Genomic DNA, 22950 nt, shown 5'->3' with positions numbered 1-22950 from the left:
CCTTTTCGTTCAATTCTGTAATGGACTCGTGAAGATCCGGGGTAGAATAGGTCTTTAGGAACCCATGCTTGTCGCAAGAGGCGACTGACGGGATCAGGTGGTCAGGCTCGCTGACTTGGTTGATCCATGTCATCGTATTGTGTGGATCGATGTTCATGATATTGATCACTGGATTGTCTGGTCAATTATTTACAGACCGCCGTCATATAGCTGGAATAGTGCGGCGTTAAACACCAAACACTGGAGATTGTAAGGATAGTCCTAGTTAATGATCCACGCTGTCTAAAATAAAGGTCAGGTACACTAACCAATATAAACTTGTAATGGTATATGTAAATGTTGCCTTGTGATGACCGCATAGCATTATGATTTTCTTGTTTATTTATATAATAATAAAAATTCAAGATTTCAGTACCAAACAAATTAATGGGTAAATTTGACCATTTATGTCAGCGCCGGGGAATCATTGCCAAGTAGGTGAGCTGTTAATCTGGTGTACGCTACAGGAATTTGCACGTTTGATGAACCCTTAATCTGGAGATGACCCTCCGTGACCAAGCCAGATGGTTGTTATCATGGTGTAAACACTTGGTGAGAGGTTTTCAAATCATCCCTGGTGGTTAGACAGGTAAGTCTTAACTATATGCTGGGCTTAGTATTCGTTTCCTGATGCAGTCTTGCACAAGAATATTTGATGTAATTTAGCAACTGCTTTGAATGTAGGGGTTGTGAGTGTAGTTTCTGTGTGTGTGTGTGTGTGTGTGTGTGTGTGTGTGTGTGTGTGTGTGTGTGTGTGTGTGTGTGTGTGTGTGTGTGTGTGTGTGTGTGATATACACACAGAGAGAGCGAGAGAGTGTGTGTGAGTAAGAGGGAGGAGGGTATGTGAGAGAGGGAGGGAGCGTGCGTGTGTGAGAGAGGGAGAGTGTGTGTGTGAGAAGAGAGATAGAGGGAAGGAGAGTGTGTGTGTGAGAGAGGGAGAGTGTGTGTGTGAGAGGAGGGAGAGAGGGAAGGAGAGTGTGTGTGTGAGAGAGTAAGAGAGTGTGCATGTGCGTGTGAAATAGAGGGAGTGTGAGAGAGAGAGGGAGGGAGGGTATGTGAGAGAGGGAGGAAGGTAGCGTGTCTGTGTGAGACAGAGAGGAGGGTGGGAGTGTGTGTGAGAGAGAGGGAGGGTGTGTGTGTGAGAGAGAGGGGGGGAGTGTGTGTGAGAGAGAGGGAGGGAGGGTGTATGTGTGAGAGTGAGAGAGGGAAGATGTGTGTGAGAGAGAGAGGGAGAGTGTGTGTGTGTGTGAGAGAGAGAGGGGGGTTGTGTGTGAGAGAGAGAGGGGAGAGAGGGAGTGAGCGTGTGAGAGAGAAGGAGAGTGTGTGTGTGTGAGAGGGAGAGGGGGGGAGAGGGAGGGAGTGTGTGTGAGGGAGAGAAAGGGAGCGAGTGTGTGTGAGAGGGAGTGAGTGTACGAGAGAGAAGGAGGGAGGGAAGGTGTGTGTGAGACAGCGGGGAGAGAGAGGAAGAGGGTGTGTGTGAGAGAGAGAGAGGGAGGGAGTGTGTGTGTGTGTGTGAGAAAGAGAGGGAGAGAGTGTGTGAGAGAGAGAGAGGGAGGGTGTGTTTGAGAGAGAGAGGGAGAGAATGTGTGTGTGAGAGAGAGAGAGTATGTGTGGGAGGGGGTGTGTGGGAGAGAGAAAGGGAGAGTGCGTGTGTGAGAGCGAAAGGAGAGGTTTTGTGTGTGAGAGAGAGGGAAAGAGAGGGAGTGAGCGTGTGAGAGAGAAGTGGGGAGGGAGTGTGTGTGTGGAAGAGAGTGAGGGAGGGTATGTGTGTGTGTGAGAGAAGGAGATAGTGTGTGTTAGAGAGAGAGGGGGAGGGGGTGTGAGAGAAGGAGATAGTTTGTGTTAGAGAGAGAGGGAGGGGGTGTGAGAGAAGGAGATAGTGTGTGTTAGAGAGAGAGGGGGAGGGAGTGTGAGAGAGAGAGGAGCTGTGTGTGTGTGTGTGTGTGTGTGTGTGTGTGTGTTGGCGGGGTGGCGCACTTAGCATACAACTTGTCTACCTGGGTTGAAAACGAATCAAATGGTTTAGTATGTTCTCTTAGTGCAGATAATCATGACCTGGTAGTCAACCCTAAGACCTGTTTATATGGGAACATTTGCATGCTTGTATTCTTAATATTACATAAAAATGGCATAAAAAAATGTTTTCGTACATCTGTATATTTGCTTATTATGCAAATTTGCATGAGGTCAGTAGGCAGTGCATGTAAATAAATATGTACACGGATGCTCAAAATGCAAATTCGCTCAAATATACGCAGCGGTCTCAAACGACCAGTGTTTGAATGTGGCTAAAAAGAAACAAAAAAGAATGGTTATTCGATGGGGAAGTATTTGATACGTGTATCAGAGGAGATATTACAAGCATCATATCAATGTGTATCTTACAACAGGTCTGGCCGGTAAAGTTTGTAAGTTTTCGATCAAATCCCGTTTTCAAGTGTTTACTGTCTACTGCCCGACAGTTTATATTTCCAGCGGATGTTAAACATATTTACCTCTATTATATAGACGTCACACTGGTTCATCGTCCGCCATGTATACAGACGAAATCATTGAGAGTGTTGGAGGTTTTGGGCGGTTCCAAATAGCCATGCTGGGAATGATATTCGGGGTGAAGATGGTCATTGCTTGGAGCATGATCATGATGTCTTTCGCTGGCGTGGCCCCTGATTGGTGGTGCACACCTCACGGCGTTGACCCCTACAACGTCAGCTACAGGGACAACACGACGTTCCAGCAGTGTCACGGCGTGGACAACAGCTCATGTACCTATGTATACTCCGATGAGATGAACACCGTCATTAATCAAGTGAGTGTGTTTTGAACTCATCTATATCGACCCCTGAGGATTCTGGGCCCCGTTCCACAAAGCGATCGTAACTACAATCAATCTTAGAGACTTACGTCGATTCTAAAATTGTCTTAACTAAAGTTTACAACCGTTCCACAAAGCGATCTTAAGGTGATTGTAACTTTACAAGTTCTTAAGTAGCCGATCTTAACAAAGATCGGAATCTTCAGCCATAAAGATACGAAATTTTCCCTTGGTCATGTTTAGCAGACGACGCATTTCCTTGCACACCATAATAAAAGTCGCCATCTTTGTTGTTATGGTACAATATTTAAGATCGATTTTAGCAATCCTAAGTTGGTCAGGGGCAACTAAGCATTTTGATCTTAACTTACAACTCTCTTAGTTAAGATTGCTTTGTGGAACGGGCGGCTGATCGTAACAAAAATTTAAGATCGCATACTTAGTGAGTTACAATCAACTTAGCCCTAAGATCGCTTTGTGGAACGGGGCCCTGGGCAATAGTTGTATCATGATTGATGTAAGGGGTGTTATCTGGTTCAGAATTGCGCGTCTTAGCACCCAGACGACCCGTAAAGTGTAGATGAGGGGTAGAATAGGTCTTCAGCAACCCTTGCTTGCCGTAAAAGGCGACTATGCTTGTCGTAAGAGGCGACTAACGGGATCGGGTGGTCAGGCTCGCTGACTTGGTTGATACAGGTCATCGTATCCCAATTGCGTGGATCGATGCTCATGATGTCAATCACTGGATCGTCTGGTCCAGACTGGATCATTTACAGATCGCCGTCATATAGCTGGAATAATGCTTCGTGCGGCGTTTAACAACAAACAATCAAACAAACTTAGCACCTAGACTGCGTCAGGCATTGCTCATAGTATCAGCCACTGGTTTGCCTGGCTCCGATTTTATCATTTAAAGGGATTGTGTTAGTGTTAACGCCGCTTTGAAAAGTATTTCACTACACTTTAGCTTTATGTTAGAGCGAGTGGGTGAGTTGTGTCTAACGCCGCCTTGAACGGTATTCCCTCCAACCTGTCACCTTAATGAGGAACGAAAACCCCAAGCAATACAGGTGTCAGGCGTTTCCCACTTTTTGTGAGTGTGGTATGGTGCTGACAAACATAGAAACATAATATTGGTAAAGTTAGAGGATTCGGCGAGTGAGTGAATAATTTTCGCCACCGTCAACAATATTCCATATCAGATTTTCAAAAGACAACAACCACCAACAACCCCCAAGAGCCCACCACCACGAATAGCAACTCTAGCCTGAGCACTTATTCGATGGTAACGTGAGGTGAAATGGGTTTAATGCCGCATTCAAGTTATTGCACTTATTTGTATGACGACCACAAGGCTATTTTGATAAGGTCAAAGTACATACATGATCATGGCTAAGATTTGAAAGTTCAACAACCTAGGTAAATATGTGTACAGGGTTAGCCATGTTAGATATCACACGCGTTGAGTAATCCCAACACCGAACGTGAAGGTTGGAATGTTTAAAGGGGTCAACATCAGGAGTTGGATACCCGTTTGACAGCATCTCATAAGCCCCTGTCCAAATAACGGACAACTTAGTCCCTGTCTGTCCGCATCCCGTCAGTCCCTGTCTGTCCGCATCCCGTCAGTCCCTGTCTGTCCGCATCCCGTCAGTCCCTGTCTGTCTGTATCCCGTCAGTCCCTTTGTCGGCATCCCGTCAGTCCCTGTCTGTCCGCATCCCGTCAGTCCCTGTCTGTCCGCATCCCGTCAGTCCCTTTGTCCACATCCCGTCAGACCCTTTCTGTCCGCATCCCGTCAGTACCTGTCTGTCCGCATTCTGTCAGTCCCTGTCTGTCCGCATCCCGTCAGTCCCTGTCTGTCTGTATCCCGTCAGTCCCTGTCTGTCCGCATCCCGTCAGTCCCTTTGTCCGCATCCCGTCAGTCCCTGTCTGTCCGCATCCCGTCAGTCCCTGTCTGTCCGCATCCCGTCAGACCCTGTCTGTCCGCATCCCGCCAGTCCCTGTCTGTCTGTATCCCGTCAGTCCCTTTGTCCGCATCCCGTCAGTCCCTGTCTGTCCACATCCCGTCAGTCCCTTTGTCCGCATCCCGTCAGTCCCTGTCTGTCCGCATCCCGTCAGTCCCTTTGTCCGCACCCCTCAGTCCCTGTCTGTCCGCATTCCGTCAGTCCCTTTGTCCACATTCCGTCAGTCCCTGTCTGTCCACATCCCGTCATTACCTGTCTGTCCACATCCCGTCAGTCCATCTGTCCGCATCCCGTAAATCCCTGTCTGTCTGTATCCCGTCAGTCCCTTTGTCGGCATCCCGTCAGTCCCTGTCTGTCCGCATCCCGTCAGTCCCTGTCTGTCCGCATCCCGTCAGTCCCTTTGTCCACATCCCGTCAGACCCTTTCTGTCCGCATCCCGTCAGTACCTGTCTGTCCGCATCCCGTCAGTCCCTGTCTGTCCGCATCCTGTCAGTCCGTTTGTCCGCATCCCGTCAGTCCCTGTCTGTCCGCATCCCGTCAGTCCCTGTCTGTCCGCATCCCGTCAGTCCCTTTATCCGCATCCCGTCGGTCCCTGTCTGTCCGCATCCCGTCAGTCCCTGTCTGTCCGCATCCCGTCAGTCCCTTTGTCCGCATCCCGTCAGTCCCTGTCTGTCCGCATCCCGTCAGTCCCTTTGTCCGCATCCCGTCAGTCCCTGTCTGTCCGCATCCCGTCAGTCCCTTTGTCCACATTCCGTCAGTCCCTGTCTGTCCACATCCCGTCAGTCCATCTGTCCGCATCCCGTCAGTCCCTGTCTGTCCACATCCCGTCAGTCCCTTTGTCCGCATCCCGTCAGTCCCTGTCTGTCCGCATCCCGTCAGTCCCTTTGTCCACATCCCGTCAGATCCCGTCTGTCCACATCCCGTCAGACCCTGTCTGTCCGCATCCCGTCAGTCCCTTTGTCCGCATCCCGTCAGTCCCATTTTTTCGTGCTTGTTCACACGTTCTAAAATGTATGCTTCGGGAAATGGTTGAATACATTTTCAAGTCACAGTACGATGAGGCGTACAAGGTTCCGATGATTGTAGGTTCGAATCCTAGTTTATACCTCAACACCCTTGCACCTGTGTGATAAACGTACACAACTTGATTCCTTTCGGCCGTTTCTCACAGTTACATGACACGCAATGATTGGTCCACCCAGTTTGTGTAAAACGTGCCCCGCGGGCGGTTGTTATTATGCTATGATTCACATTTTCGCTGTACATGTATGTCGAGGCACAGTAAGTGACCCTGTCGTGATTCCGGGTCAGAAGGGCGGTCGGATAGCCTAGTGGTTAAAGCGTTCGTTCGTCACGCCGAAGACTCGGGTTCAATTCCCGACATGGATACAATGTGTGAGACCCATTTCCATTTCTGAGGCCCATTTTCTTCCCCGCCGTAATATTGGTGGAATATTGCTAAAAGTGGCGTAAAACCCTACTCACTCACTCACTCCGTGTCACAATAGGTTCCCAGCGACTTAGTGGATTGGGTGTTCTGACTCGGCGTCTTGGTTGATAGCGTGTCTTTCTACCCCGAAGGCGAGGATCGTTGCTCACAATGTCGATCACTAGACTATCCGGGGTAGAATAGGTCTTCAGCAACCCATACCTGCCGTAAAAGGCGACTATGCATGTCATAAGAGGCGACTACCGGGATCGTCTGGTTAGGCTTTCTGACTTGGTTGATACATGTCATCGATCACAATTGCGTAGATCGATGCTCGTGATGTCAATCACTGGATTGTCTGGTCTAGACCTGATTATTTACAGACCGCCGGCATATAGCTGGAATATTGCTGAGTACGGAGTTGACAAGCAAACAAACAAACAAACAAATAAACAGTTAGCGAACGATATTGTTTTATGTTATCTAGTGGAACCTTGTCTGTGACAAGGACACCGTTGGGCCAACGCTGACGTCCATTCAGATGATAGGCGTGATGGTAGGAGCTTTTCTCGGAGGTCAGTCAGCTGATGTTATTGGAAGAAAGAAGACCTACTATCTATCGATGCTTCTGCACGGCGTGTCGAACCTAGTAGCAGCTTTCTCGGTGTCTTGGCAAATGTTCGCTACTCTCAGATTCTTTATAGGCTGTGGGATAGGCATATACCTTTCAACGTCGTATCCGTATGCGATGGAGTTCGTGGGGACCAAATGGAGATCTGTGTGTTCTTCGTTGCCTATCTGGATGACTGGGGTCGGATGTATGGCGCTGGCGACCTGGTTGCAGCCAGACTGGTACTACCAACACATCATCAATGCAGCTCTCCACATCCCATTCTTCCTTGGTTGGTTGTAAGTGCAACAAACGTACATGGCATATTTAGTTTTAATAGGCACATATCGTTTCATCTCCCTAGGGAAAGGGGCACGGGTGGGCAGGGTTAGACAAGCCACTGGTCCGATAGTCCGAGACTATTGGAAATTCTGCACAGCGAATCCAGCGCCACTTTTAGCAATATTCCAGCAATATTACTAAAAGTGGCGTAAAACCCTACTCACTCACTCACTCCGTGTCAGAATAGGTTCCCAGCGACTTAGTGGATTGGGTGGTCTGACTCGGCGTCTTGGTTGATAGCGTGTCTTTCTACACCGAAGGCGAGGATCGTTGCTCACAATGTCGATCACTGGACTATCCGGGGTAGAATAGGTCTTCAGCAACCCATACCTGCGTAAAAGGCGACTACCAACACATCATCAATGCAGCTCTGCACATCCCATTCTTCCTTTGGTTGGTTGTAAGTGCAACAAACATACAGGCAAAATTTAGTTTCAATAGGCACAAATCGTTTCATCTCCCTAGGGAAAGGGGCACTGGTGGACAGGGTTAGACACGCCACTGGTCCGATAGCCCGAGACTATTGGAAATCCAGAGGGACTAGTTTCCTACGAAATCGATATATTTTGCATAAACCACTAGTGAGAAATATCATCCGTACTAGTTGGATATTACCAATGGTGTCCATCCCTGAGTGGGATGGTTGTGTTCCCGATTGTTATCTGTTCCTTACGTGTAATCGGGAGTGACCTCCCTTGGAATAACACGATCGGCTCCATGCGGGCCTACTCGGCTTATTCTGATGTACACTAGGATGACTCAAATGGAGTGAGCCGTGCGTTTCCTTTGGTGTGAATCTAGATTGCTATTAAAATTTATAATGTCAAGATATCGATAATTATCAGATGTTTTTAAAATCGTTTACATGAATCACAGTTTTTTTGGATTTGAATATATTTCCTCTTGTTCAGCGGGGGCACGTGGGCCCAGTCGCCTAAGGCGACGCAATACGCTGTGCAGAGTTGCGTCCCTTGGGAACAACAGAAACCTGTGGTCGGCTCGATTCCCGGTTCGCCCCGATTATGTTTGTAGGTTAGTCAGCACTCATGTTTCTGGGTTATACCAAAGTGGTATAGACCTGCATCACTTCGGGCTTTCCTCCCACTTTAAGCTAACAGGCGGTGATATAACTGGAATACTGTTTAAAGCGGCGTTCAAAGCTAACTCACTCACTCTTTCATGTTCAGCTTCGTCCCGGAAAGCCTCCGCTGGCTGGCTGTGCAGGGGCGGCTGGGGGAGGCGGAGGAGGTGGTTGATCAGATGAGTCGGTACAACCGGAGACAGAAATCTCCAAACACCGCACAGCTGCTGAAACAGGTGGCAGAGGAGGAAAAGATATTGAGGGCGTCGGGCACCAAGTACACATACCTCGACCTGTACAAGGGCTGGAGCATGTTTCGGAAGTCGGTCGTCATCCAGTTCCTCTGGTGAGTGTGGGGAAGGAGAGAGGAGGATCTGTTGTAAGAACGTCATGGGAACTTTATCAGGAAGTGGCGTGGCGTGATACGGTGCGTAGGAACCGTGTGATGTAGTGGTGTGGTAGTGTAGTGATAAGTGCGGTGCGGTGCGGTGCGGTGCGGTGCGTCGCGGCGCGATAGTGGTTTTGGTGTGGTAGCATTGTGTTTTAGTGGTTTCATGGGTTTCCTGGTGGTATATATACAATTGCAAAGATACAACATGGTAGCATTTAGCTAGGGTCAGGGATTAGTCTGTGATTAATAGTACGAGGTAACATTGGTATAAATAGCGTTGATAAGAATCTTTTACCCGTACGCGTGTTCGATATGATGACTTGATAACATGATCACTATTGCAGGGCATGCATGTCTCTTGTCTACTACGGTCTGTCCTTCGGGGTAGGATCTTTGTCAGGAAACCTTTACCTCAACATCTTCCTCATGGGCATCGTGGAGCTCCCTGGCACATGTCTGCTGTTCCTCGTAGCTAACAAGTAGGTCCGTCTTACAACGGAGGTGGGTGAGTGAATGAATAAACTCCGCTATAAATAATATTTCAGTTATGTAACACCGCGTTAGCTTGAGGAAAAGTTCAAAGAAAGTGCAGGTTCCAGACAAATGCCACGCTGATGAAAGATACGTGTACCGGTCCTAACAGACCAAACATAATAACCGTGCCAAACTTTGGATTCGAAACCATGAACAGCACATGTTGGGTTTTTTCATGGAACTTGGTCCGCCTCACAGCCCCTGAACCATAGTATTACTATTTTCCCTTCCGCCCAGCCCTTTCTGTAATGCAAAGTGGCTAAATGAAGCAAGTCTAGATTTTCATGTTCCTCAGGTTCAGATTATTGGGGCTCCTTTTCAATTTAAATGGCGTTATTTGTTTCTATTAAAAGATATATTTCGAGACTAAGCGTTAGTCTACATGGGACGCAACTCTCCACCACGATTACCTGACATAACTAGACCACACTCCCGTCTCAACAGATATCAACCTGTTTTAGAAATAGTAAACAAACTTCCCGTTGCATAAATGTGTTCTCACTGTATATGATATAGCGGAAACACTTTTTTTCCAGGGCATTATCATTTGCAAAAGCCTGAGGTCTTCCATTAACTTCCTGACGAAGGAGGGCAGTTGAAAAGACCGAGGGCTTCTACACATGATAATGCCCTGAAAGATAGAGTTTCCGTTATTATAGCTCAAATGGATAATTAGAATGTGTTATCAAATAAAAATAAACAACAATATCGGTTTTGAAACATTTACTGCAATCAACACACAACGAATGTCACTGACCCACTTTTACAAATATGGAAACGTCATAGAACAAACCAGATGACGTCACTATTAAACATTATAGCTAAAATGGTTAGAATTATCATTAACCCTCTGGATGCCGAGTTGTTGTTTTCTGGCGCACATTTTCCTAAGATCTGAAAAGTGAAGGTTGTGCGGCACCCGATTTACCCCTGGCTATAAAATTACGCAGAGGTGGAGAATATTAAATTTCCTATTTGATGGTGTAAATGTAACAGCAAATATTAAACCGGTTTTTAAAGAAGACACTTCTAAGTGTTGTCAGAGAATTTATTCTGCGTTGAAAACAGTAAATTTCTCCGCCATTTATCGTACACCGATAAAAGTACTGTGCGACGATTTTTTTATTTATAAGTTTTACGGAAACTGTGAGCGAACAAAATACTGCCTAATATCTGAACGACATAGCTATATATCAAATGGAGTTATATGCGCATGTACAACGACATATATTCAATGCCAAAAATAGCATGAGGTAATGACGAAAGCTGATTTTCTTTTTGAAGTCAAAAGGCGACAGAGAGGTTACACACGTCAAAAGGAAAGGGGGCATAACTCCGCTATGCTTAGCACTAGTTTATTATTAACTTGGGTCTAACTTGGTGAGAATTAGCTGTGAGAATTAGCTGTGGGTAAGGACAATATATTGTCGTGATGTTTTGTTCACGAGGACCCAAACTATTCCAACACAAATATCGATATTGAACCGGTATACCTTTAGTTTTAAAAAAAAAACATTAAAAAAATCATAAAAATGAGGTAATAGAGAAATGGATGGCCCTATCTGACCTATAACGTAGTCCTTAGATTCCAACATTCTCCTGAATTTGTAAGTGTAATTTGACTAATGTTGCACCATTATTAATGGAACACTAGCCTTATCATCAAATGTAATGAAATACCAAAAAAAACCACTCCATTCTATTTGACGTCATTGTTGGTTTTATGTCTTTGATACCGTCGGAGAAAGACGACACTGGTATTTTGATGAAATATATCTTCCCTAATTTTCGTTCATGGTATGGAAAATTTCGATGTGTAAAACGGAATTTGACGCTTTTTCGACACAACATAAAATAACTGCTTTCACCAAGTAAATAATGTCTTGAATATGCAAACAATTTGATAGTTTATCGCGTATCTTAATCGGACAAGACACGCACCTGTTTGGCATCAATGTACGTAATGAAATACCCAAAAGAATATTTCAAAACATCCAAAATTATATTCAGTATTGGACATATATTTATTCATTATTATGTCATTATTATCTCTTCATCTCGTCTCAGAATTATACAATAAAAGATGCGAAGAAAGCTCTGTTGTATAGAATTAACGGGATAACGGGGTATACATGGCATTGGTTTTATTTTTATACTTTTTACAATTCCTGGAGAAATAAAGTAAACAGTTTAATATTCTGGGATCACAATATTGAAAAAAAAATGACCCCATTAATTATATGATGCAAAACGAGAGGAATAATTCGTAAAGTGTTTGTGACTAACGCGCACCTGGCGAATCGCTAGATATCACTGGTCTGTTTTCTCAAACGACATAAAAAAATAAAAAATTCTAAGACCAACACAATTCTTTCAGAAATGTGTGCATATATTTCAACGAAAAATATTATCCATTTGTTAAAATGATATACATATGTATATATTCAGTTTTAGTTATAAAACATAATGCTATTCATGGTTATATGAACTTATTATATTGACTATTACACATCCCAAGAAATACGTACATGCTGCAGGTACATTTACACTTCATCTTGTAACACTTTTCCAAAGAAAAGAAATATCGCATTCGACACTAAAAACCTATCAATTCTTAAGTAAACAGTGTTCAAACAAACAGGAGATTATCAAAGGTTCGTTTATACATGTTGTGGCCTATATTTACGTATGATATCATTTTGAACGTTGGCAAATATCCAAAATGAAATTAATTGTGTAAAAAATTATGTATATAAGATATGCAAAATCTACATCATAACTGAAACTGTAAACAGCATGATACAATGATCGTGTGCACTCTCATTCAAGGATCTTCACCTCAGAGAAATGACCAAATATGTACAACAATGTTGACGTATGACATCACTCCCGACAAAGATCACGAGGGAGGACACCGATTAACGACGTTCAGCTTAAATAAACAACAAACATTTTGAAAGATTTCCTTCTTTGGTAATTTGAAATGTTTTGACATGAGAAACTTTATATCCAGGGGTAACTTCAGTTCAAAGATGTACTCTTTCTGTTTACAGAATTGGAAGAAGGTGGACGAGCTTTGTTTATTTTGGGGCCGCGTCGATTTCTGCTTTCGCTATACCCGTGGTGTCCATATATGGTGAGATATTATGTATGCTACAACTCTGTCAAGCTCGATACGCTTATATAAAGTCAAAACACATGTAGATCTCACTCACGCACGCACGCAGGCAGGCACGCACGCACGCACACGCGCGCTCACACACACACACGCGCGCGCGCGCGCACACATCTTCACACACATACGCGCGTGCTCACAAACACAGACACACACGCACAGACAGACACACGCTCAAACACACACGCGCTCCAGCACACACACACAGGATCACACACACACGTGTACACGTGCAATAATCTTGAACTCGACATTATCCAGTCACAGTCACATTATCCAGTGTCATCACCACAATCGATCGTGTCTGCAATTATTTTTACATGTTTGTATTCCTAGCATGCCCAGATCAAACTTCAGACAATACAACCGGATCACTTCTTGGCACGCATGCTCATCTGGCATATTTCTGTCAGTTTACAAAATGTATAGCTTCGTAGCTTTATCAACTGTCGCAGTCTTTAGGGCTCGAGCTCAGTCAAACATTCAGGATTTTAACTGACGTCCTTGATAGGACCATTCCCGATTAAAATTTGTCAAAATCTGATCAAGATCCCGTGATTCGTGGCGAAGAATTCACAAACATTGATATTGTTCAGGAAGCGTCCCGATTCTCCCGTTCTCAATCCGAATCGGACCCAATTTGTATCTTCCGCATGGTAAAAAAGGACCGAATCTGGCCCGACAGCGATCCGACAGAGATAAGACAATGACCGGACAGGGAACTGACAAAGACGGTTCGCATTCGGCAAAATCTGGACGCAATCTGGACTCAATCGACAAGAAACGGCAATGAACAATTCATGCCCGTTCATCACGATTTTGATCCGATACAGCAGAATCTGTTACGACATAGTCCCGATTGTAATCCGACTAGACAAAATCGGCTGAGTTTCCCGAATGTTACGGGACGCACCATACTGTCGGGAGTGCTTGGCCTATCTCTCTGGACCTTTCCCGATCCGTAGGACTTTGTACGAACGTATACGACTGCGTTCAGACAATGATAGGACATTCCAGATTATTGAGGATAGTAATCCGACATTTTCACTTTTCGTGTCGTAGCGCTGTCTGATTTCAAACGGGGGCCATAATCGGCACTATGTGAACTTGGCCTTACGCTGTGTTTATGAGAAACTGCAGTTGTTTGTTTGAAAAATGTTGTGACCTAACGAGATTGTATACTTTTATCAACAGGACTGAAAAAATGTACTTGAAATTGTAATTACGCTTGTTTGTTTGTTGTTTAACGCCGTACTCAGCAATAGTCCAGCTATATGACGGCGGTCTGTATATAATCGAGTCTGGACCAGACAATCCAGTGACTGACACGCAATTGGGATACGATGACGTGTCATGTGATCAAACTTACCGTCGGTATTAATATTCATGATTGTGTCCAAAGATTATGCCGTGCATCACACCTGCGGAAATATACACTGTCAGCTAGTTTCAAACAGAAAACCAGGTAACTTGAACATTGCCATCTACTGGCTATATGATCAGCCAAGCGAAGTCAGCTTTAGCAGATTGTTGAAAGAAAGAAGAGAATAACACGAATATATAATTGAAATTGAAGCTTAGTGTTGTAAAAATTATTAGTCATCCACATATATGTATATACCGCTTTTCACAAGACACGTGACTTTACAGGAGGCATACACCGCAGGGTAAAGTAGACACCCATGGTTGACAGAGGCTAAAAGGAAACAAGAGTGAGTGAGTGTGGTTTTAGAAATATTCCAGCAATATCACGGCGGGGGACACCAGAAATGGACTTCACACATTGTACCCATGTCGGGAATCGAACCCGGGTCTTCGGCGTGACGAGCGAACGCTTTAACCACTGGGCTACCCGACCGCCCCGAAACAAGAAAGAAATGATTATTCGACGATGATGTCATATCATAGTTCAACCTGTCTTTTGGACCTTAAGTTTGCAGTGTTTCTGCGACTGTTTTTAGTTAGATTCAATTTCAAGTTTAAACTTTCTTATGCCGTCAGTATAGATTTTCCCCACCCATTGACTGACATTGACTGGCCTATTATTGCGTTTGTCATAAATAATTGAAAATAATACCCCCAAAAAGGCATTAATACATCGAGCGATACCAGTGCTACTGGATCATAAATGAAGTTGCTGAAATCAATTCTTCCGGGTATATATGGGGGCACAGAGGTTTGGAATTTTAAGACATATTTGGTATTGTACTTTCTCTACCCCGGGTGGCTCGGGTGGCCCAGACATCTAAGGCGCCGCGATTCGCTGTGCAGAGTTGCGTCCCTTAGGCACGCCAGAAAACTATGATTGTGGGGTCGAATCCCGGTTCGCCCGATTATGTTTGTAGGTTTGTCAGCACCATACGCGTGCTCGTGGGTTTCGCCAAAGTGGTAAACGTCTGAGACCTGCATCACTTCGGGCTTTCCTCCCACATTAAGCTGACACGCCGTTATATAACTGGAATACTGATAAAAGCGGCGCTAAACCCAACTCACTCGCTCACTCCGGTTTTATATATATATGGTAATGTGTTTGGAAGATGTCCTTGACTCACGTTGCCGAATATCAATGAACGTTAAGACCAACCATTAAAAGCATACGTAGAATTGAATAACTTCTGTGACAAAAGCTCGACTGCTTTGAAGTCGGAAAAACGGCGGATGTTGACAGTATATCTCATCAACTCTCTGATTGGTCAATCGTGAGGTGTGAGTGACAGGTGTCGATACGTTAATTTCAAGTTTATTTCATGCAAAACCACTTTGACTGTTCGAATCGATTTCAGTCATTCAAAGATGAATAATTACCCCCATTGCACTCGTGGCATTTCTACACCGTCGATACCTAGACAAGACAACGGCTCATTAGGGAGGCGCCTGGTTCTCTGTCAGATCCATATAATCTTGGAATCCCATTTGTCCAGAAACTCTCCATGCTGTGGCCATTCTCGGTCAAAGGTATTTCCAAAATTCAACATGCTGTTTTCATGGGTACATACTAAGGAAGGAAAAATGAAGAAAAATGCGAGAATATTTTCCTTTGCTCAAAACTCATGTTTTTCTTTTGGAAATATATAAATAGTATACATGTATCCGACTTTATCATATAATGGGTAGGCTTCTCGGCTGGATAAAGCCAACGGATAAAAACGATATCCGTTTGGGTCATATGCGGATAGAGATGCAAATATCAAAGGTCAAGTCGGGACTACTTTCACTGTTTATAAACTTGTCATTCGGCGATCGAGTCAGAACTAACCATCGGGAATCTGGATAAACTACAGAGATAATTGCTATCATTATCAAAAGAACGGTCTAATATGCTGAACATCAGTGTCTAACTGTGACGTCGCGAAGGCATTTTATAAGTTTTGGCAACTTTGGAGAAACAATTTTGCGAGGGCACGAGGCCTAGCCAAGCGGGATCAGTAGCCATATCTGTGCTTGTAGACCTCTGCGGCTTGAAACCTTCTCCACAAATTAAAATAGTTGTATTTGGCCGAAATATGTTTGAATTGTTACCTTGTTTCGTTTTGTCGCAGTGGGTACATCTGACCACACTTCTTAACGTTATGACAGGACAGACCGACTGTCAACAACATCTGACCGTGGCCGTGACGTCTCGTAGACTAGGTTTAGAGTAGCTTCCCTTTGACAAAGGGCAGTTGCTCTAGCGGACAGACCGATGGATTGCCGCGAAAGGCAATTAAAAACAATTGTTGTTTTGCGTATATGTTGCTTCGCCACTGTATAAGAAACAGATTTCAGTTAACTATATTGGCTACTGTCACTGTCCGACTGACACATCACTTACCCTGTAACGTAATAAATATTAATGCGCGCATTCCAGGAAAACAGTTTCGGTAATGTTTATGAGAGAGGGAAAGCGATTTTGAAGCACAGAATTAAAGAATGACATTATATGATAAAGAGGTTATCACGCTTGTGTATTTGGGGATGGTAAATATCCTGTATCAGGAATAAACACTATGTATTTAGCTCGCCAAGGCTCGCTAAATACAATTTTATTCCTTATGCAGGATATTTACCATCCCCAAACATACTCGCATGATTACCTCTATTGACGATGTTATTGAATAAATAATGTTTGCTCTACCCCCATGTGCAGCTTTAGAGCGCAAACGTTATAGTACGTTATACTACGTCGTTCTGCATAATACTCATTCGGGGCAAAATTAAACTTTATTACACCACACATGGGGGTAGAGCAAAACCTTATTACTTTTTAAGGTGACGAATTTAAGACAAGCCTTGTGTTTTATTGGAACTGGCTCAAAAGTCAAATCCCATTTCATGATCCGTTCAGTGGATGGTTATCCATAGCCCCATGCAACAATAAGGAGGATTTAAGATGTTTATATGCGTGAAGATGCAGGGTAGAATAGGTCTTCAGCAACCCATGCTTGCCGTAAGAGGCGACTAACGGGATCAGGTGGTCAGGCTCGCTGACTTGGTTGATGCATGTCATCGATCCCAATTGCATGGATCGATGATCATGAAATTAATCAATGGATTGGCTGGTCCAGACTCGATTATTTACAGACCGCCGTCATATAGCTAGAATATTGGTGAGTTGTGTTAAATAACAAACAAACAAACATCACGTGATGTTTATCATGCCGTAAATGTTACAACTTTGTTTTTCCCACTGATGAGCAAACTTTATTTTTTAGATAAAGGATAAAGTACAATCGACGCCTTTGATCTTTTAACAAAGCATCTTAGAATGCGCGTAACACAGTCACTGAAAGGATATACGGCTATTGCAGGTGTACCTCAAAATCAGGGGCCTGTTCCACAAAGCGATCTTAGCGTTAGGATTGCCGTAAGCCTGTGTTAAAGTATGGGAGTTACGATCATCTTAGCGCTAAGATCGTTTTTTGGAACGGGCCCCAGGACATAAGGAATAAGATCGGAAGCATATCCATATTAAGACTTAGTTTGGTGTCGATGTCCGACACGAGGGGGGGGGGGGGGGGGGGGAGGTGCAGAATGCGACCCCCTCCTCCCCCGCCCCTTCTTACTGCCCCTTTTTAAAACATACTGAAAATGGAAAGTGTGATTTGTATGTCCTTGTTTCAGTCGATGCAGACAAACAGGGGTCGATCATAACCGGCCTCGCTCTGGTCTGCAAACTGGGAATTGGAGTGGGGTGGGGAGCCGTACAGATCCTCTCCAGTGAAACCTACCCAACTGTCATCAGGTTGGTATGCGGACATTTATACTGCATGAACATGGCGGACATATATATTGCATGAGCATGCCGAATATATATATATTGCATGAACATGGTGGGCATATATACTGCATGAACATGGCGGACATATATACTGCATGAGCATGCCGAATATATATATTGCATGAACATGGCGGGCATGTATACTGCATGAACATGGCGGACATATATATTGCATGAGCATGCCGAATATATATATATTGCATGAACATGGTGGGCATATATACTGCATGAACATGGCGGACATATATACTGCATGAGCATGCCGAATATATATATTGCATGAACATGGCGGGCATGTATACTGCATGAACATGGCGGACATATATACTGCATGAGCATGGCGAACATATATACTGCATAAATATCGTGGACAAATATATACTGCATGAACATGCGGGACATATACATATATACTGCATGAGCATAGTGGACATATACATATATACTGCATAAATATCGTGGACAAATATATACTGCATGAACATGTGGGACATATACATATATACTGCATGAGCATAGTGGACATATACATATATACTGCATAAATATCGTGGACAAATATATACTGCATGAACATGCGGGACATATACATATATACTGCATGAACATGGCGGACATATACATACATACTGCATGAACATGGCGGACATATATAAATATTTACTGCATGAACATGGCGGACACATATGGCCTCAGACCACAGTTATCCCCCCTAAGTTTTACCTTGAACCGGAAGGAAAATAGGAGAATATAGTGCCCTGTTCAAATGGGCTGTTCAGCCTTTGCCAATTTCTTTGGAGTGACTTGTGATAGCTTAAATGAAAGATTAGACATTGTAGTATTTTAGCCACATGCTGTGAAGGTATTGATTCCAGCCTCCCATGACTTGACCCCCAAGAAGGCCGCTCTGTGTGTTTCGGCTCGAAACTTCCGGTGAGCACTGTTGACAGTGGTTACTGCGAAAGGGGGCTGGTCAATGCAGGCCGAAGCTTTGTGTATTAAGGGACAAGTGGCAGGTTGGTCAGCATGCAACAGGAGAACGGCCTACGACTGATAATAATTATGTCATGTCACTGTAGATAGCAAAGAAGGAAATTAATTGTGGTCTGAGGCCATATACTGCATGAACATGGCGGACATGGCGGATATATACGCTGAATGAACATATCAAAGCTTTAGTGGTTTTCCTCTTGAAAATATCACACATCATGAAGAATTCATAGACTGCAGTTTGAAAAGTACAGGGTCATTGTGCCCTTGGTCCCAGAACAAATATCAGCACACTCCAACGCAGTGATTATTTAGCATTACGCCACAGCCACAGGCTAATTGGCAGTTCGAGTCACCGGAATTTTCTCTTGTTTGTAAACAAACGCGCTATTACTGAAGTCAGAGATCAGGTGCTAATTGGAGTCATTCAGTACGATTTGCAGTTTGATTTGAACGAGTATAACGACAGCGACAGTGCAGAGCATGACAATATATATTTACACATCATTGTGATCGTGATTGTCAACAAACATTGATGCGAAATGGAAAATTCGCGTTTTAAATAATCATGTTGATAAAGGTTAAGAATTTCATGTCATAATTTTAGCTTTTCTAGTTTCTTTTGAGCTTTCTTATTATTGTAGAAAGGGCTTTGTCGGTTTTGTTATGTTATAATGTGATTTTGTAATTTGTTGAATAGCCTGTTGGTTGATTGGTTGGTTGGTTTGTTGTTTAACGCCGCACTCAGCAATATTCCAGCCATATGACGGCGGTCTGAGAAATAATCGAGTCTGGACCAGACAATCAAGTGATTAATATTATGAACATCGATCCACGCACTTGGGATCGATGACATGCATCAACCATCAACCGAGTCAGTTAGTCGCCTTTAACGACAAGCATAGTCGCCTTTTACGGCAAGCATGGGTTGCTGAAGACCTATTCTTCCCCGGATCTTCACGGGTCTTGAATAGTATGTGGAAGATGTGACCGCCAGGAAAGTAGGGGGTGCAGAGTGCACTGGAGGTTGGATTTCTATGATTGATTCAACCCCTCTGTTCATGCAGGTCTATACCGCCTCTGTAGTCTTGTGCTAGAGCGGAAGGTCGGGGGTCATACCAAAAGGCGTTAAAAGATGGCACTTGTTGTTACCCTGCCTGGCGCTCGGCATTACGGGGTAAAAACAAGGACTCAGAGTCAGTATACTGTGTCAGAGTGGGGTATTCATGTTAAACTGCGGCATTGTAGCTCAGTGAGGTAGCACTATAAATCGGCATCATTCCGGACTAGTACAAGCAGCCACACATGCAAACACAAACATGCGCGCACACACACATACAAACACACTCGTGCATGGGGACGGTCGCTAGCCTAGTGGTTAAAGCGTTCGCTCGTCATGCCGAAGACCCGGGTTCGATTCCCGACATGGGTACAATGTGTGAAGCCCATTTTCTGGTGTTGCCCGACGTGATATTGCTGGAATATTGCTAAAAGCGGCGTAAAACCATACGTACTCACTCACACTCGTGCATGCACGTCGCTATATAAGTGCAATAAACTTAAACGCGACGTTAAACCCCATTTCACCTCATGCCGGTCTAACTTATTCTTTCTATTTCAGAAATCTAGGTTTCGGTGCTGCCAATACAACATCTCGAATAGGAGGGATAATTTCACCATATATATTTTCGGGGGTAACGTTGCTGTTTTATTATGTTCTCTTCATTTTCACACAACACTTAGACAGGAAAGAAGATATATATATAGTTCAATATAATGCTCAACCTTTGACTGGGATTCCGGAAAGATATCACACTAAACTGACGTAACTTACAGCGAGTATGCGTAAACTCTATTCTTTCCTGTGAGACCCGTGAAGATCCGGGGTGGAATAGGTCTTACCTGCCTAAGGCGATTATGCTTGTCGTAAGAGGCGACTAACGGGATCGGGTGGTCATGCTCGCTGACTTGGTTGATGCATGTCATCGTATCCCAATTGCGTAGATCGATGTTCATGATGTCAATCTGGATTGTCTTGGTCGGGCCAGACTCGATTATTTACAGAGCGCCGTCATATAGCTGTAATATTACTGAGTGTGGCGTTAAACAACAAACAAACAAACCTGGTTGTGTTTGCTGCATGTCCATTTTGTTCGCGGCGCCACATTGTCAACTGCACCTTGTTAATATGAAATAATATATAAAATGATTTGATGACCAACCTTCCTACCTAGGATACTTTTTTTAAAGAATAGTACATGATAATAAATTACAGCTATTAAGGTGAAACAAATCTTCATTACAGAAAAAGGGCGATGTCTTTGTTCCGTTCATGGTTGTCGGGTCGACGATGGCGGTGTGCGCAGGGCTGGCCATGCTCCTGGAAGAAACAACAGGGCGTCCTCTAGGGGACACAATGGTTGTAAAGGGAGACAACTCTAAAGCGAGGACCGCTGAGAACAAAACGCCCGACACGGACTCCAATGTACACAATCCTGAGAAACAAATTGATTATTTGTCATGCTCATCCACGAAACTGTGACCTGAGGTTGGAAGAAACTGACATTGACTAAAGTGGTTGTTCTTTGATTTATAATAAACCGAAGTGGGAAACGACTTCCAAACTTCCTTGCAAACCAGAGTTTTTGTGACTTTAAAGTTCACGATTGAGTTGGGTTAAACGCCGCTTTTAACAGTAATCCAGTTTTATCGCGGCGTGTCAACTTAGTGTGGGAGGAAAGCCCGAAGTGATGCAGATCTCAGACGTTTACCACTTCGGTGAAACCCACGAGCACGGGTATGGTGCTGAGAAACCTAGAAACATAATCGGGGCTGACCGGGATTCGAACCCACAATCATAGGTTTCTGGCCTGCCCAAGGGACGCAACTCTGCACAGCGAATTGCGGCGCCTTAGACGAACCGTACCCCCAGTTGTGAATGAAATTGACAAACTACTTCCGAAGTAAGTGCCCCCTAAAGTTCATGTCTATAATTTTATATGCATTAACTATCCGAACCGATTATACCATTCTAAGTGAAATTGGAGGCGCCAATAACCATGTTGTCTAGGGCACAACATAGTTGCATACAATAGTTGCGCCAGGATCCGCTAAGCGTGGATTTGAATCTCACGTCTGTATATATTTGTTTATCTGTGTGTGTGTGAGCGTGCGTGCGTACGTGCGTGTACGTGTGCGTGTGCGTGTACGTGTGCGTGTGCGTGTGCGTGTGCGTGTGTTTGTTGCTTAACGCCGCACTCAGCAATATTCCAGCTATATGACGGCGGTCTGTAAATTATCGACTCTGGACCAAACAATCCTGATTGACATCATGAACATCGATCTACGCAACTGGGATACGATGACATGCATCAACCAAGTCAGCAAGCCTGATCACCAGAACCACCGATATACAATGCCGCGGAGGCGGTCTCCCCCTCATGTAAAACTTCGACATTGTCTTTATTGTATGTATAATAATGTGCATAGTATTTATGCGCCACAATTACATCCTAAAGCCCCCCCCCGGCTGGCTACGGCACGGGTCATCCGCACCTCTTATCCTACCGGGTACCCATTCATCGCGGGGTGAGCATAGGCATAGTTCGAACATTCACTTGCTTATCAATAACTTCTCTATTGATGTACGTCATAAAAGTGTGACTATGATGCTGAGTATGACAACCGTGGTGGTGTTTCATCGCTTGACTCCATGGACTGCGGCAGGGGAACCATGACATATTTTAATAATGTCAAATACGCCCATAACATCTGCGCCTCAACGGCGTTAGTTTACTCCGACAATCTATAACATTACATAACGCAAGGGACAATGCCTTGTATCCCGCCAAATCAATATATCTTCATCATAATGAGATATGTTGTCACGCATTCCCAATGGCGAGCGAGATGGTCGCCACATCACCGTGGATGGAGTTGGGTTGTAAATGCAGATGCTTCGTGTGAGTGTTGAACTCGATCTACAAATGGACCATGGTGTGTGGAATATAATCAGTGAACAACGATCACAAATCCATATGAAGCTGGAGATGTGTTTCAACATCGATTTTCTCCCCACTATGGTCGTCTACAACAAATCACAGGATCTATACACTGGAAAAAACATATTTCTATGTTTTATGATTGATAGAGCTGAGGGGCGTGAATATAATGTCAGCAACATGTCCACACATCACGTTATTGACGATCACGTACACCGAGTCGACATTTCACAAGATGAAGGTGATGATGTGATGTATTACGATGATGATGTGATAATGTTGATGATGAGATGATGATGACCTGCTTAGACAGAATACCTA

General features: G+C 44.3%; 1 protein-coding gene across 1 annotated transcript; it reads left to right on the top strand.

Moving 5' to 3' along the window:
• Positions 1-2546: 2546 nt before the first annotated feature.
• LOC139447417 (organic cation transporter protein-like) lies at positions 2547-21247 on the top strand. The gene is made up of 8 exons (XM_071228753.1): positions 2547-2848; positions 6736-7157; positions 8388-8627; positions 9017-9151; positions 12260-12342; positions 17482-17602; positions 20250-20322; positions 20934-21247. The coding sequence occupies exons 1-8, from the start codon at positions 2573-2575 to the stop codon at positions 21168-21170; spliced, it is 1587 nt and encodes a 528-aa protein (XP_071084854.1). The 5' UTR covers positions 2547-2572; the 3' UTR covers positions 21171-21247.
• Positions 21248-22950: the final 1703 nt, after the last annotated feature.

The sequence above is a fragment of the Haliotis cracherodii genome, unplaced genomic scaffold, assembly GCF_022045235.1.
Source record: "Haliotis cracherodii isolate W230 unplaced genomic scaffold, xgHalCrac1.p SCAF_7, whole genome shotgun sequence".
Lineage (NCBI taxonomy): Eukaryota > Metazoa > Mollusca > Gastropoda > Lepetellida > Haliotidae > Haliotis > Haliotis cracherodii.
Note: the sequence above shows the minus strand (reverse complement) of the source record. Positions and strands in the feature narration are given on the sequence as shown.